This window comes from Nyctibius grandis, chromosome 14 (assembly GCF_013368605.1).
Source record: "Nyctibius grandis isolate bNycGra1 chromosome 14, bNycGra1.pri, whole genome shotgun sequence".
Lineage (NCBI taxonomy): Eukaryota > Metazoa > Chordata > Aves > Nyctibiiformes > Nyctibiidae > Nyctibius > Nyctibius grandis.
The window spans coordinates 2,056,311-2,071,827 of record NC_090671.1 but is presented as its reverse complement, the minus strand read 5'-3'; the positions used below and the strand labels follow the sequence as shown (position 1 = coordinate 2,071,827).

The window sequence follows — 15,517 nt, the reverse complement described above, 5'->3', positions numbered from 1 at the left end:
TCCCCCGCAGCGGGGCGGGGCCTGGGCGGGGGCGGGGCCAATCGGACCCCGACCCCTCGGTCTGGCCACGCCCCCCGCGGGCGGGGCGTCCCCGCCCTCCCCTCAGAAGCTGGCCTGGAGGAGGGTGATTCTGATTGGCCGCCGCCCCCCGCGGCCCGCCGCACCTCCTCGCTCCAAGCCCCGCCCGCTCGCCCCCGCCCCTCGCCAAGACGAGCTCTCATTGGCTGCCGGCGGGGAGGCGGTGCCCGAGGAGGGCAGGGCCCCATCTGAGCCCTCGGATGCCAGCAGCCAATCAGAAGAGCCAGGTGGAGAAGCCAGTGTCTGATTGGCCGCGATGTCTTGCTCCGCCGCATCCTGCCCCCTGCCGGCCAGAGGGGGCAGCCGCTGATTGGACTCTGCTCCGGGGAGGCGGGGCTTCGGCGGGCTCCTCCCTGCGGGGGGCGGGGTCAGGGCGGGGCCCGGGGGCGCCCCGGGCTGGGGCCGGGACCGCGATCGGGGCCGGGGCCGGGACACACCTGCGGCGGCGGCGGCGACAGCGCCCACGGGGGGCCCCCGCGGCCGCGCCTGGGTGTCCTCGGTTCCGCAGGGCCCCGCCCGGGCCGGGGCCTCCTCCTGGGGTGGGGGCGCTCGGGGTGAGGGCAGCTGCTGCTCTGCCCCATAGCCCCCTCCCGCCCCACAGCCCCCCCACTCTGCCCCACAGCCCCCCCACTCTGCCCCATAACCTTCTCCCACCCCGTAACGCTCTCCCTCCCCATAGCTCCCCCACTCTGCCCCATACCCCCTTCCCACCCTATAGCCCCCCCACTCTGCCCCATGGCCCCCCCAGCCTGCCCCATAACCTCACCCACCCCACAGACCTGCCCCACAATCACCTCTGCCCCCCCCATGTCCCCCTCCCCAGTACAAGTCCCAGCGGTGCCATGGTGCCGGCTGTGGGTCAGGGCACCCCATGGCCCCCCGTAGTCCCAGCACCCACAGCCAGCCCCTGGGCCCAGCCCGGGGGAGCAGGGATGGGGGACAAGGGCAGGGCCCCAGTGCTGGGGGGTCACTAGAGGGGCTGGGAATTGGGGTCCCTATGGGGGTGCCATCCTGGCCAGACCCCTCAGCTGCTGCTCCTGGGGGCACCATGACACCCATGGGGCACCCCAGCACCTGGGGGACCCCAGGACAGAGGGTGTCAGAGCAGCTTGGGGGGAAGGTTGGGGGTCAAGGGTACCTACTCGAAGCCCCCCAGTCCCCAGATGCCACAGGATGGGGAGAGGAGGCTGGTTTGGGGGTCACCCTGGGAAGTGACCCCCCCCACCGAGCTCACCTTGCTGGGTGGCAGCGGAGGGACCGGAGGGTGGCGAGGAGGGGGCGTGGGGGGGCCCCCCAGCTCCTCACCGGGGGCGCGGGCGGGCAATGGGGGCGAGGGGGGACCCGCACCCCGGGGCTCCTGGGACTCCTGCAGGGAGACGGAGCTGGGGGAGCTGGGGGGGAAGGGAGAAAACAGCAGTTAAAGGGTTAACTGCCCCCTAGATCCCCCCCCAAACCCTCTGTGACCCCCCAGACCCCCCAAACCCTGATTCCCCCAAAGCCTCCAACCACCTCCTGCCCCCTGGGGTCCCCCAAACCTACCCCACCGCCCCCGCTACCCATGCCCCCATAACCCCCCCATGGACCCAAGCCCCCCTGTTACCCCTCCATGTGCCCCTCTCCCCATGTGCCCCCCCCGGTGCCCCCCTCACCCGGGCAGGGGCGATGCCCCCCGGCGCAGGGCGCACACCCAGGCGTTCAGCTCCTCGGGGGTCTCGGCCCCCAGGCAGTACGTTCGCATCCCGGGGTGCTCGGCCTGAGGATGGGGGGGCCATGGTGGAGGGGACCCAGGTGTCTGGGTCTTGTGCCCCCCCCCCACCCAGGGCACCCTCAGATCCAGGGACCCGGCGGGCCGGGGCTGACCGTGAAGAGGAATCGAGGGGTGCGGGGTGCGGGGGGCAGGACGCGGATCTCGTAGCCGGGCAGGGGGAGGCCCCCCCGCACTTGCTGCTCGCTGCTGTCTGGGGGGGCAGAGGGGTGTCAGGTGGGGGGAACCCCCCAGGGACCCCCCGGCACCCTGAGCCCTCCCTCCCTACAGACCCCCAGCACCATCAGGGGGGCGCCGGGAACCCCCTCTGAGTCCCACTGGCTGCCCCCAAAGTTCCCGGGGCCCCCCCAGACCTCAGACCCCCCCCAGGGACTACTTCAGCCCCCCAGGGACCCCCAACCACCCCATGGACCCCCGATCCTCCAGGATCCCTGACCCCCCCAGGGACCCCCAACCACCCCACGGACCCCCGATCCCCCAGGATCCCTGACCCCTCTAGGGCCCTCCAGGGCCCCCAGGTCACCCCAGCCCCCCCAGCTCCCCGTGCCCCCCCGACCCCCCTCACCCCGGTAGTAGTAGAGGCAGAGATCGACCAGCACAAACCAGCGGCGCTTCCAGAGCCGCAGCCCCGAGCTGTCCTGGGGGAGCAGGATGGGGCTGAGCCCCCCCCCATCACCCTCCCAGCACCTCCTGCTGCCCCGGACCCCCCAACCCTTCTGATCCCCCAAAACCCATAACCCCCCCAGCACCTCCCACCACCTCAGAGCCCCCCAAACCCCATAACCCCCTCAACACCCTCCAACACCCCAGACCCCCCAACCCCCTCCGATCCCCCAAATCCCATAACCCTCCCTAGGAGTCCCCCACTCCAGAACCTCCTCAAACCCCATAACCGCCCCCAGGACCCCCCAACATCGCCGACCCCCCAACTGTCTCTGATCCCCCAAACCCTATAACCACCCCAGCACCCCCCACCACCCCAAATCCCCCTAAACACCTCTGATTCCCCAAACCCCATAACCACCCCAGAACTCCCCACCTCAGACCCCCCCAAACCCCATAACAACCCCCAGCACCCTGCACCACTCCAAACCCGCCAACTCTCACTGATCCCCCAAACCCCATAACCCCCCCAAACATCATAACCTCCCCACCACCCCCCCCAACCCAGCCCCCCCAAACCCCATAACCCCCCAGCACCCCCCACCCCAGACCCCCCCAAACCCCATAACCCCCCAAGCACCCCCCACCACCCCAACCCCCCCCAAACCCCATAACCCCCCAGCACCCCCCCAACCCAGACCTCCCAAACCCCATAAGCCCCCCACCACTACCCCAACCCCCCAAACCCCATAACCCCCCCAGTCCCTCCACAGCCCTCCCACCCCCCAACCCCGCCCCCCCCGCCCCACCTGCTTGTGCAGCCAGCCCCTCATGGCGGGGGGGGCGCGGGGGTCCCTGCGCAGCGCCTGCCCCCCCTTCCCGAAGGCGTGCACCCGCCGCACGGCCCGGCAGGGCTGCGCAGGGGCTTCACCCAGCGCGGGGGCTCCCGGGGGGCCCCTCCCGGCCCCCGACCCCTCCCCACCAGCCCCCCCCACCCCCATTCACCTGTACCCCCCACAATGACCCCCCCCCAGCTCCCCAGGGCTTCCCTGGGCCCCCCATGCCCCCCCTTTGTGCCCCATAGGTCCCCCCTGGGCTCCCTTGGCCCCCCCATACCCCTCCCATAGCTCCCCATGCCCCCCCCCCAGCCCCCCTGAGATCCCTTGGGTCCCACATGGCCCCCCCCATGCCCCCCCCATAGCTCCCCATGACCCCTCCAGCACCCATGGCCCCTCCATAGCTCCCCATGACCCCCTCAGCCCCCCGGTCACCCTTAGGCTCCCCATGACCCCCCCAGCATCCTGGTCACCCCATATGTCCCCATGCCCCCACCCCAGGCCCCATGCCCCCCCATAGCTCCCCATGACCCCCCCAGCACCCTGGTCACCCCATACATCCCCATTCCCCCCCCCCAGCCCCCATGGCCCCCCACCAGAACTCCCCATGACCCCCCCAGCACCCATGGCCCCCCCATGGCCCCATACCCCCCCCATACCTCCCATACCCCCCCATGCCCCCCCCATCCCCACCTGGGTGCCGGGGCCGTGGGTGCCGGCGGGGGCGGGGGCCCGGCGGGGGGACTCGGCGCCGTCTGCCATGAGGGTGCTGCGGGGGGGCCCGTCAATGTCCCCATTGTCCCCGCGGGGACAGAGGCCCCGTTCATGTCCCTGCGGGGGCGCCCGGGGTGCCGGGGGGGCAGCTGGGGGGGCCGGGGGGGCTTCTGGCCTCGCGCTGGTCCCCTTGTCCCCCCCCCCGCTGCTGCCGGGGCTCGGGTCTGTCCCGTACCCCGTGCTGGTCCCAGTCCTGTCCCATTAACCCTGAGCTGGTCCCAGTTCCTGTCCCGTTATCCCGGTACTAGTCCCAATCCCATTCCATTATCCCAGTGCTGGTCCCAGTCCCTGTCCCGTTATCCCAGTGCTGGTCCCAGTCCCGTCCCAGTACCCCCCCGCTGATCCGGGTCCCAGTCCTGCCCTCTCACTCTGGTGCTGCTCCCAGTCCCCCCCCCCCACTATCCCGGTGCCGCTCCCATCCCCTGCTCCCAGTTCCCTTACGGCAGCGCTGGTTCTGCTCCCAGTCCCGTCCCACTGCCCAGCGCTAATCCCAGTTCCAATCCCAGTCCCGTTACCCCACTGCTGGTCCCAGTCCTGTCCCGTTATCCCAGTACTGGTCGCAGTCCCGCTATCGCAGTACTGGTCCCCGTCCCGTTACCCCAGTGCTAGTCCCTGTCCCGTTACCCCGGTACTGGTCCCAGTCCCATTACCCCAGTACTGGTCCCGGTCCTGTTATCCCGGTACTGGTCCCAGTCTCTTTACCCCAGTACTGGTCCCGGTCCTGTTATCCCGGTACTGGTCCCGGTCCCGTTACCCCAGTACTGGTCCCAGTCCCGTCCCGCCCTCCCCGGGCGCCGGTCCCGGTCTCTGCCCCCACCCTCCCCGGGGCCGAACTGGGCAGCGCCCGCCCGGGGCGGGACGAGCCTGGAGGCGTCGGTGTTCCCCCGGGAACGCCCGGCCCCCCCCGCCCGGGCACCCCCACGGCAGGTTGCGTGTCCCAAAGCCACGCGGTCGCCCTAGGGCAGCAGCGCCACGCGGCAGCACAGTCACGGCCACCCCACGGTCACAGTCACGGTCACGCCGTGGGGCCGCCCCGCTCCGGCAGCGCGGGGGTCCCGATCCCGATCCCGATCCCGGTCCCGGTCCCGGTGCGCCCGGCCGCCGCCGGGTCCTAGCGCCCCTCCCCCTCCCACGCATGCGCCTGGCGCCCCCCCGCGCACATCACGATGCAGAGTGCTCCGCCCGCCGCTAGGGGGCGCCACCGCCCCTGCCCCACGCCTCCCTCCCACCGCGCCGCGGAGTGGCCCCGCCCCCTTCCCTTGAGCGGCGCCCGCTTCCCCCAATCGCAGCCTCTCCCGCTCCCTCTCCTCCATCACAGACCTCCCCGTTGGCTGCCACACCGCGCTACCCTCGTGGCGGAGGCGGGACCAGGCCGACGCGGGACCAATGGCGAGGCGGCGGGGGCGGGCGCAGCTCGGCGCGGGGCCGGGGCCCTGCCCGCCGCCATGGCGCTGCCTCCGCGCTGAGCCGCCGCCGCCGCCCCCGCCATGGCCGGGGCCATCGCGTCCCGCATGAGCTTCAGCTCCCTGAAGAGGAAACAGCCCAAGACCTTCACGGTGCGCATCGCCACCATGGACGCCGAGATGGAGTTCAGCTGCGAGGTGACGGCCGGGGCGGGCCGGGCTTCCCGGTGCGGGGGGGCCCCGCTGAGGTGGGCCGCACCCCGCGCCGCCTTCCGCGGGGCTGAGCCCGGCTGTGGGGCCGGGCCGCCGGTGGGAGCGGGGGGCCGCGGCCCGGTGCCCCGCGGAAGGCGGCGGGGAAGCGGGAACGGGCGGGGGGGGGGCCCCGGGCCTGCGCTGGGCGGGACAGGGGCACGGAGAGCCGCTCGGGGGGTGCGGGGTGGCACGGCGGGGCGGCTGCGGGTCGGCCTGGGTCTGGTTGTAGTTCGGCTTTGTCCTGGTGATAACTCACGTTTAGTTCCTGTATGATCCCGCTCTGTTTTGCCGCCGCAGCTGAAGTCGCCCGCAGCACAGCCGCCGCCGTGAGGAGGCCGGGGCTGGAGGCGTCCCCGGTGGCCCGGCTCCACTCTGCGAGGGTCCGACCCACAGCCCTCAGCCAGCGCCCGGGCGTGAAACTGTCACGTTTCCATGAGTTAGGAGCCGAGCCCCGAGGACGAGGGTGTTTCTGGGGCGTCGTGGCCTGGCACCCACTCCCGTTGTGTCTGGTTTTTCTCTGATTCTTTCCTTTTTTGGGCCCTTGGTAGTTATTAAATGTTCTCCCCCGGGCGGTTGCTGTCAGGCCCTGGGGGTCTGCGTTGTTGTTGCTGCGTTTTCAGCCGATCTAGAGGGATCAGACACAAAAACATTGAAAACCAACTCTACCCTGTTTAACTTTTTTATTTAATAGTTTATATTTCATTAGTGTGGTCCAAATCTCGATGGAATTCCAGTGTCCATAAACTGAGGGGTATTTGTTGTTGTAAACTTTCTTGCTCTTGAAATGTGTTGTCAGCTCTGCAGAACTTTCTGCCTTTCCCAGGGATGAAGGATTTATTTTAGACAGTAGTCGTGCGACCTTCCCACCGTTACGCTGCCAGGAGAGTTTAAGTGTCCTGGCTCCGTTCTTGCATGTTTTTCAGAGGCTGCCAGTAATAATCTGTGATGAAAAGTAAATCATTCTGCTTTTTTAATGGTGCTGCCACTTGTTGTTTCATGTTGGGATTACGGTGTTTGCGCAGCGGTAAGGCAACGCTCTCGGGTGGGATTTGACCGTGCAATTTGTGCATCTTCAGATGACTTTTCGGGGAGGTTCCTGCCAAAAAAGCTTGTCGCTGCAGATAGACTTCTCCAGCCCTTCTGGAAGTGCAGGAAGGAGCTCACGAGCTGCGTGTCTTGTCCTGCTCTGGTCTCCTGTGTCTTGACAGAGCCGGTGCACGAAGGATGCACAGGGGAACTCAGGTGGTGTCCTTCAGCACAGAGTGCTCAGGCCTCAAGCAGAGGGAGGGGACAGAGCTGGGTGCCGGCGGGCGATGGGGCTGTTTCACACCACGCTTAGTGCAGGCCAGGCGTGGTTTATTCAAGCCCAGCTTGAGGTGTGAGTTTTATTCAAGCTTTATTCAAGCAGTCCAGCTCCTTGGCTGGGTCTCTGCCCCCGTGTTTGTCCTGTAGTTGTACGGCTCTGGGGGCAGCTCCTTGGCTTGCTGACGCCGCAGAAGTGCACCGAGCCCAACGCCTGACGTCGCAGATGGATCAGACGCACCCTGTGGCCTCGAGTCGCTGGGGCTGACGTGAGGGAGGGGATGAGAAGGTGGCCCAGGGAAGGGCTTGGCTTGGTCCTCGCCATGGCAGCCCGTGGTGAGACCTGGAGCAGAGCTCGTGCCCATAGTGGTCTTGGCTGCCCCTGCTGAAAGTCAAAGGGGTGGGAGAGGCGATGATCTAGGGAGGACCCTGCTCCTCCCTGAAAGGATCCAGCCTTTGTGCGAAGGTCTGCTGGGCTGAGGCCCTGGAGGGGTGAGATGGGAGAGCAGCACTCTGTTTGCCCGAGTATCTGTGCGTGCAGCGATGCGGTGGGCTGCTTCAGGCAGGAAGGAGGACTGCAGAGCTGGGCAGGAGGCTGCGGGGGTGAAACCTCTGCTGCACAAACGCTCTTTAGAGGACTGGTGGAAGGAGGTACAGCAGGGGTCTTGCTGTCGTGCTGTTTGGGGGGCTCTTGCGATGTGTTTTTGCAGCCCATGAATGCCCATGAATGCCACCTCACGCTGCCAGGGACGGAGGGCGGATGGTTTCTGGAGGTCACATTGGTAGCCTGCTATTGGGGGCACGTGGGGGAGGCGCCACTGCCTCTTGGCTTCTGCCTGTGCTCGTCCCCTCCATGGGCACTGCCTGGCTCCACACAGGGAGAGAGCTGGGGGTTCAGCAGTTCCTCTGCGAGGCCAGTACTCCGGGGCTCGTACCTCTGGCTGGGTTTTGTTGGAACCTGCTCCCTGCGTTGGGCTTCAAACCCCACGATAAACAGCAGCCGAGCAGGCAGAGGAAGGAGCACAGGAATGTTTTGCTGCCTTATCCACACTGACATCTCAGCTTCACCCCAAATGGCCTTGCCTGGGAGCCCTACCTGCTCAGCAGCCGTCCGGGGAGTGCGGTTTGCTTGAGCCTCGGGAGCCGTGAGGTGGGTGTTCGTAGCAGGATGGGGCAGCAGGAGGTTCCTGCTCCCTCCTGCTCTTCCGTGTGCTGGGCCTGCAGGTCCCCGGGGAGGAGAGGCTGCGGTCCGGGCAGAGCAGGCTGATTTCTGTCATCCTGCCGTGCCATCTTGGCCTGCCCTCGGTCCCATCCACTTCCAGAAGCCCTCATCCTCCCTCCACCTTCCTGAAAATCACCACTGCTCTATGCCTTACCTCTGCGCTCCCAGCCTTGCTCCGAGCATTGCCATGTTGCTTTCTCCCCTCTTTTCCTTCTCCAGAGGCTGGATGCCTGGCTGGGGAGTGGTCCGGGGTGTGTGTAGCCGTTCTGGGGAGGCTGATGCTACGTGTGCTTGTCTTTAGCATAGCTTAACTGGTGATTTCTTGAACTGGTATTGGTGATGTTGCTGGTAAACACATTTGAGCGATCAGCGCTTTGCTGTAGCGGCTTTTCCATGTGGGATTAATACAACTGATGTTTTTTTCTTCAGACTTTGTTGCAGAGCTCTCGAGGTGTGCTCTGTGTTGTCACGAGTTAGACTTCCCAGCCTCGCCGTGCAGGACAGAGGCGACATCCTCACCTCGAGGCAGTGACAGCGGAGGCCCGAGACCTCGAGGCTGGCCGGGCAGCTGGGAATGGCAGAGCCTGCGGCGTGTAGGACCTGGCAGCGACCGGCCGGGCAGGGCAGCGAGCAGCTGGGGCTGGCGAGGGCTGCCCCGGCCCCCGAGGAGGGCGTGCGGAGAGGCTGGGAGATCCGAATCCGTAACCTGGCTCTCGGGGCTGGGCTGAAGGTTGCTCGGTGCAGACTGTAGAGCCCCAGCTCCTGTCCCAGCTGTCCTTCTGAGCCCACCAACACCGCCGTAGCTGGGGGGGACCTTGGTTTTCTGTGTTAATTTTTCAATCTGCCCCGTAGAAATTCCCAGCTGTGTATTTTAAGAGATTAAACCTGCTTTGCATCCATTTACTCTGCAAATGATGTCTCTAAATTGAGCCTAAATCTAAACTAATTTATAGAAATGAAATCTTAATCTTTCTGACACAGCGATGAAGCTTAATAATCACAGTTGAGGTTTCACTTTAAAGACTTATAATTTGTTTGGGGAAATCTTGAAGGCGCAAAGCAAGTGTCTTCCTTTTTGTGACTTCCATCGCGGCTGTTTGAGCCTGGCACCTAATTAATTGATAGCATCTTGAGGAGGGATAGACATCTGCATAGCTCTTAAAATCCCCATGTTAAACCAATCCCTAGCTGCCCCGCCTTCCTGAGAACACCCCGAGCCTGCCTGGTCCCTCAGCTTTTCTGTGCTCAGAGAGAGAAACCTTCTTGAAAGACATTCCATGTTGATGTTCTCCTGTGATTAGCACCGTGATAGGCAACACGCTGCTGGAGTAACGACTTGGGAAGCTCTTTGAAGCTGGCAGTAAAGCAGAGCTTGCCAGGCCGTGGTGCTTGATGTCAGCTCAGAGTGTGGTGCCAGGAGGCTGCCGGGGCTGATGGTTTCCTCTGCTGTTGCCACCCCGATGGTGCAACCTGCTGACGGTGGCCCCGAACCAAATTAAAGCAGTTGATGTGGCAAAGGTAACGTGATTTTGGTGGTGCCTCTCTAGGTGAGGCAGTTGGTTATCCATTACCTCTGGTGTAACATCTGTTTTTGAGTCCCTGTCTTCCAAGGCATCGCTCGTCCTGTCCTTGGTCTCACGCTTTCCCACATGCAGTTTTTTTCCTCCAGGAGCCAAATTCCCTGGTTGATAGGAGAACCCATCAATCTTTTGGCCTTGTGCGTGGCTTTGCCCGTTTCCTCCTCTGGCAGTGGTCGGTCGGGTTAGTAGCTCTCTGTCTCCGAAGCCACAGCATCTTTTCTGAAGGGTGTGTTTTTTCTTTAGCCCTTTCCATCGTGCCTGTGATCTTGGGCCTGAAACTCCTGCAGGGGTGGTTATTCCACCGAGGTGCAGCTCGCCACCCAGCTGCTTCCCAGCCGTAATCCTTTGACAGCAGCAGCTTCTGTGGGTCGTGAGTTAAAAATGAATAGAAAAGCTTCACAACCAACCTAGAGAAACAGCTGTAGTGTTCAAGCAGCAAGAAGAGGCAAATTTGAACTGATGTATTTGCTGGTCTAAACATGCATCCTGTTACTGCTTCAATGCTTAAGCTGGTTCTCTCTGTCCAGAGAATGATCTTGACTGGAAGGGATCTTTTTAGCCCGGTGACCCCCTACTCTGTGCAGGGCCAGGTGGGTGAGGTTGGCTGTAAAGCTTTGCTGTTCGCTTGTAAGTAGACAAGACCCAGCGTGTGGCTGAGCGTTAGTCTCTGTTAAGAGATGTAGGGAGTTACGTAGCTGAGCTGCCAAAGCTCATCCTCTGGAACAGGAGAAAGCAAAGATTTGGCAGTAAAAATCTGGGGCCAAATAAGTTTTTGAATAAGAGCTGGCGCAGTAATTCAGGGTCGAGTTTTGAGCTCTGTCCAGTCACTGCACCAAAATAAAAAGGCAAGAGAAGGAAATTAGGGAGCAGAGTGCCCCAGCTTCCTTCTGCTTTGCCGAATACTTTGAAGGGGTTTTAGAAAGATCCTTCCTTCGCCGTTAAATGTTTAGCAGCAGCTCGGTGATGCTAGTAGGGGCAGTGACCTCTCAATGCTGCTAAGCAGGCAGAAAGTTAACTGGAAAAGACGAATCTGTTGGCAGTAACAGCTATTTTAAAAAGCTGTGAGAAATAATCCCCCTCAGCTACAAAATGATCTCCAGTAAATTGTTGGGATACCAGCTGTCAAGTCAATGTTCTGGTTCCTTAGCGCGCGGGTCTGCGTCGGCTCTGCGAGCACTCAGGGGTTTGTGCTGTTTGGTTGCTGCTCTTCTCTCTCTATGAGATGTGGCAGGTAAGGGCTGTTTTCTCACTTCACGTCTTGGAGGGGTTTATCCCAAATTAAGTCAGAAATTCTGCTGATTCACAGCAGTGGCATTTGGGAATTGATTTTTCGGAGATGTCTTGCCTGGTGCGGTTCAGTTCTGCGTTCCCTCAAGCTGTGCACAAGTCACGTGAGACTTGTTACGAACGCGCATCCTCTTTGGCTTCTCTCTGCCTGCACCCTGTGTCTGAAACACCCTCTGGCTCCCCTGTGTCCCACTGCAGCCTCTTCTAAGCCGGTTATGAAACTCCGTGTTATCCACTTCCCTCCAAAGATGCTTCAAAACTGCTGTCAGTCCTTCTCCCTGTGGTTAATCCGGAGGAGGTGCGTTGGTGCGAAGGGGCAGGAGGGGAAGGCGTTTGGGACAGAAAATCTTTCTCTCTCGGTGTAGGTACTCCAGTGTTGATGCCATTTAATACCTCTTTTTTTTTTTTCCTGTATACAGGCAGTGGCTTTCAAGTAGGTGGTTTTTGAAATTAAAAGTACTTGAACAGGGAAGCAGCCCTGGAAACAATCTCATTGAAGCTGGGAGGCAGCACTTGGTTAGGAAATCGAGCAGCCCTTAAGACTGGAAGAGAAGCATTTGACAGCACACGTGGTTTAGCCTTGCTGCATTCCGAGGTAAACATGCTGTAGCCGGGGCAAGGCTATCCCTCTGTCCTGAGGCTGACAACACTGGCTTCTTAAAGCCTGGCTTGGCTTTCCCTGGTGTAAGCTGTCTGTTTCGGAGTGCATCAGCGGGCAAAAGATCATCAGAGCAGGTCAGGCTTGTGAAACACCCCGTGTCCGTCAGCAAAGCCAGCTCCCACACAGAGGTAAGGCTTGGCTGGGGGATCGCTCAGGGATCCTTATCTCAGTCTCTTGGAGCTTCTTCCCCTGTGTCCAGCTGCTGCTTGACTCTTTAACTCTTAAACTGCACAACCTCAACTTACGGGGTGACGTGAGGCTTTGGGACATCATGGGTTGTTGTCCCCTCCGCCTCTCCCGCAGCAGCTTGTTCTCTGCACACCCCGCTCTGTCTCTGTCTTGGGCAGACACCACGAAATGTGCTTGGCTGCACCATCTGCGTTGTTACGCCTGGGTGCGTTTTTGGCCTCCTTGGTGGTTAACAGAAATAGATTTTAATTAGAAGCTCATTATCGAGTTGTCGTGTAGCATTAGTAAATAAAAAAAACTTCTACAGCCCTGTCTTGTGGCTCAGTCAGCGGCAATTGAAAGTGTTTGACATCACTTTATTTTTTTAAAAAATGGAAGAATATTGCATATTTGATTCCCCGTTTGCTCCAAATGAGCTTTAAATCCAAATAAATGGTTGTCTGTGGCACTCCTTATCACTCAAGTCCAGAAGGTGAAATAAATGCAGTCTACATTCTCAAAGTTATCTCTGTTTCAGATGTAAACTGTTGTGGGTGGTTTGTTTGGGCATCTCCTGGTGGGATGAGGAATAGATACAGCCTGCCCATGTATTGTTTCCCAGGTGGTTAATGGAGGGACGCTCTGCTCAGCCCCTGCCCTCTCCCTTCTGCCATCTCCCTCCCTGTTTCGGTGCAGAGGTGTCACATCCTCTTGTTAAAGCTTTCTTCTAAATGGAGATAACGTGACCTGGTGGAAGCTGAGCCCTGCTCCTGGGGCTCGGTCCCCTTTTCTGTGTGGTCTTTTAGGCTGTCATGTCAGCACAGCAGGGGCTCTGTGCTCTCTTCTCATCTCTAGCACAGAACTAACACTTATTAAAGTGATCTGTTAAGGTGAAAAGCAATTTTCTGCATTATTGAAGGACAAATTGGTGCAGTAAAATTTTTTGTAGATGTTAGTCACTTCTTCAAGGTCATGCTTTAACCCGGTACTGTGCCTGCGTTGTCTGGGGTACGGAGGGACCGCTGTGATGGGTTTGCCCTGGGAAGCAGCGTGCCCGGGCTGAGCTGGGGAGCGCTGTCTCAGACTCCTCCACTCACTTGTTTGTGCCTTTATTCCCCAGCCTGACCCCAGGGACAGCTGAAGCTCCGGTGGTTTGTGTTGGTGATGACGAGGAGGTGAGATCTCTGTGTGCTGTCCCCGGACAGAGCCCAGTTCTGTTTGGGCACCTCCCTCTTGTCCGAGAGAGCTTCTCACGTGAGGAACCTTAATCTTGAATGGTTAAAAAATATCCTTTTTCCCTTTTCCATGTAGCTGGCGTAAATTCAATTTGGTGTCCTTAGAAGAAAAGCATCAGCCTGTGCCAGTGGGTTTTGGGAATCGCTTTTCTCTGTAGACCCTCTCCATGCAGGATGGTTACACCCTCTTGTGCCTTCGTGCCTGTTTTTTGTAGCGCTTGGCCTTGTCACCCCACGAGGAGGGGATCTCGTAACCCTTCTGCTCCATTTTGTGCCTGGTTTATCGACTCGTTAGCTAAGGAGCCGTTGTGAAACTTGACAGGAGGGTTCTGCACTGAAATAAATTGTCCGGTTGCCTGCGAGTTGGAAATGACTCTTGGTGCAGGTTAATAAATAATGCAAACCCCGTTAATAGATGCCCAATGCGATGTCTCCGCTGGAGAAAAAGATGATGCCAGTAACCCGTCCTGGAAGTATTCTATTTTAGCCACTGGCTGCTGAGTTTTAAGTGTTTAGTGCTGTTTACTTAAACCGCTCTGCTGATGTATTGTCAGCGCTCTGTGCTTAGTAAAGAACATAAATTCCAGCTCTGCAGAATAGCAGCCCTGCAGCGCTTACCCTGTTTATAAAGCAGCTTGTCCACGTGTTCCTTCAACAACTCGCCGAATAGATCTGACAACCCGTCTTGCGACCGTGCTGACGGGAGGATGCAAAGCTGCAGGTGTAAGAGGTGACGCCTGCAGCCAGTTGAGGATGCTGGAGCCACACGGTCGCATCCTGCTCCGTCCTGCGGGTGGTGGCTGTGCAGATTCAGGTTATCGTGGTGTAGCTTTTTATTGGGAGATTGAGCTTTATTGTGTAACATCGTGCCAGCCAGTCTGGCATATGGCTGCGAGGGGATTTTTCTCCCCTAAGCCTCTTTGGTTTGTTTTCAGGAGCTCGTAATAGCTCGCAAAATTGTCTGTGTGCTTCAGGTGTCACTTCAGTGCAGAGCAGGGGAATGGCGTTGTGGGCAGAGGGTGGGCCGGGGCACTGCCAGCCCGTCCTGGTTCTCTGCCCAGCCTTGGACAGCAGCTCTCTTCATCTCCCCATGCCTGGGGGGGGGGTCTTTTTTTTTCGTATTTTATGGCCAGGAAATGTGGCAGTTAATGATACGAGGGTAAGGAGGGCTGAGGTCCTGAAAGTCTGTAAAACCGTTGGAGTTCAGCTGTCAAAAGACGCCACTTGAATGCAGATCGTTATTTTAAGTACCGAGGTGTGGAACGAAATCATGTATGTTGAAATAAACGTGGCTGCTGTTCCATTTCTCTGTTTAATGAAGGTAATCCAGCACAAGTCGGGAGGATGGCTGTGCAGTGTTATGGTTGGAGACAACGTTAAATATATATTTCTGCCATAACGTACCCGTGCAGTGACAGAGCGGCGGTGTAAAATCCAGCAGCAGAAGCAATCGCTTAAAATATTCTCATCACCAAATTAAAATTGCAGAGGGGGGGAAAACACACAAAGCTCTTGCTTTACTGCTCGCTGCTGGTCTTTGAAACTTAACTGCCAGCTTGCTTTTAGGGAGGAGATCTTTGGGTCGTGCCGGCTGGGGCAGCGTGGTGAGGAAGGTGTGGGTGCCTGCGTGAGAGTCTGCAGGGGGGTTTGGTGGGGAGCTGCAGCCGGGGGAGATCCCAGCTGGGGGGAACTCGGTGGGGTTCCAGCCCACAGCACGGCTGGAGCTTCAAAACACCGATCCCACGGTGTCTGGGGAGGGGACGCTTCCCTCGGCGGCGCTGGGAAAAGTTTGGTGCAGGGCTGTGTGCGTGGGCACCGATCGCTCCTCTGAAGCACTGGGCTGGAACGTGGGCTTTGCAGAAAGGAAAGAAAAAGCCAATAACGCTTTATGCAAAGCATTTTAATTCTAGTTAAGAAACAGCCCTTTGATGGCAGCATGTTTGTATGTGCCTACAGAAATAATACAAAATAGCTGTTTAAATGTGTCTCGCTCTGTTTTGTCTGGACCCTCAAATTAACCCTCCCTCTTAAAATAATAGTTAGGAAAAGATCTGCAATCTGAGCCGTCCTGTGCAGAGCTGGAGCTCATCACGAGGGCTGGAGGCTAGCTAAATGCGTGAAATTAAGGTTTTATAATTACAGTGCTGCAAAACTTGCTCCTCCTGGTGTTTTTGACCTCGAGGTGTTGACGGCGCTTGATATGAATTACGGAGAGGCTGTGGCGCGCCGGCCGGGGGTGGTGTGTTTTGGAGGGTAGCGTCGGCTTTATTCTATTCTGGGACTGTCAGCGTGTGCCCTGGGAGGGGGAGAAAATAGCGATATACTCGTTTAATCAAAGCCAGCAGAACGGC

General features: G+C 59.9%; 2 protein-coding genes across 13 annotated transcripts in view; one reads left to right on the top strand and one right to left on the bottom strand.

Annotated features, from left to right (window-relative positions):
• Nucleotide 1: 1 nt before the first annotated feature.
• On the bottom strand, nucleotides 2-5,148 carry LOC137669974 (pleckstrin homology domain-containing family A member 4-like). Of its 6 annotated transcripts, XM_068412491.1 has the most exons (9): nucleotides 4,707-5,148; nucleotides 3,976-4,051; nucleotides 3,256-3,360; nucleotides 2,409-2,481; nucleotides 1,939-2,036; nucleotides 1,728-1,831; nucleotides 1,313-1,469; nucleotides 516-612; nucleotides 2-431 (listed from the first exon to the last, which is right to left on the bottom strand). In XM_068412491.1, the coding sequence occupies exons 2-9, from the start codon at nucleotides 4,042-4,044 to the stop codon at nucleotides 103-105; spliced, it is 1,032 nt and encodes a 343-aa protein (XP_068268592.1). In that variant the 5' UTR covers nucleotides 4,045-4,051; nucleotides 4,707-5,148; the 3' UTR covers nucleotides 2-102. The 6 variants fall into 6 exon arrangements, with proteins under 6 accessions (XP_068268592.1, XP_068268591.1, XP_068268593.1 ...); XM_068412490.1 differs by lacking the exon at nucleotides 4,707-5,148 and having other exon boundaries at nucleotides 3,976-4,473; XM_068412492.1 differs by lacking the exons at nucleotides 3,256-3,360; nucleotides 4,707-5,148 and having other exon boundaries at nucleotides 2,409-2,500; nucleotides 3,976-4,473.
• Nucleotides 5,149-5,474: 326 nt separating this feature from the next.
• Nucleotides 5,475-15,517, top strand: part of NF2 (NF2, moesin-ezrin-radixin like (MERLIN) tumor suppressor) — a 52,553-nt gene continuing 42,510 nt past the window's right edge. For all 7 annotated transcript variants that reach the window (XM_068412210.1, XM_068412213.1, XM_068412207.1 and 4 more), the window contains exon 1: nucleotides 5,475-5,657. In XM_068412210.1, the coding sequence (XP_068268311.1) occupies nucleotides 5,544-5,657 (114 nt within the window). In that variant the 5' untranslated portion in view covers nucleotides 5,475-5,543. The remainder of the gene's footprint in view (nucleotides 5,658-15,517) is intronic.

What these genes read in the sequence shown, in the direction of transcription:
- LOC137669974 (XM_068412491.1), bottom strand. Translation starts at nt 4,044, where the DNA reads ATGGCAGACGGCGCCGAGTCCCCCCGCCGGGCCCCCGCCCCCGCCGGC. An exon ending in CCCACGGCCCCGGCACCCAG is followed by an intron (nt 3,361 to 3,975) that starts GTGGGGATGGGG and finishes GCCCCTGCGCAG; the next exon opens with CCCTGCCGGGCCGTGCGGCG. An exon ending in CCCCTCGATTCCTCTTCACG is followed by an intron (nt 1,832 to 1,938) that starts GTCAGCCCCGGC and finishes CCCCATCCTCAG; the next exon opens with GCCGAGCACCCCGGGATGCG.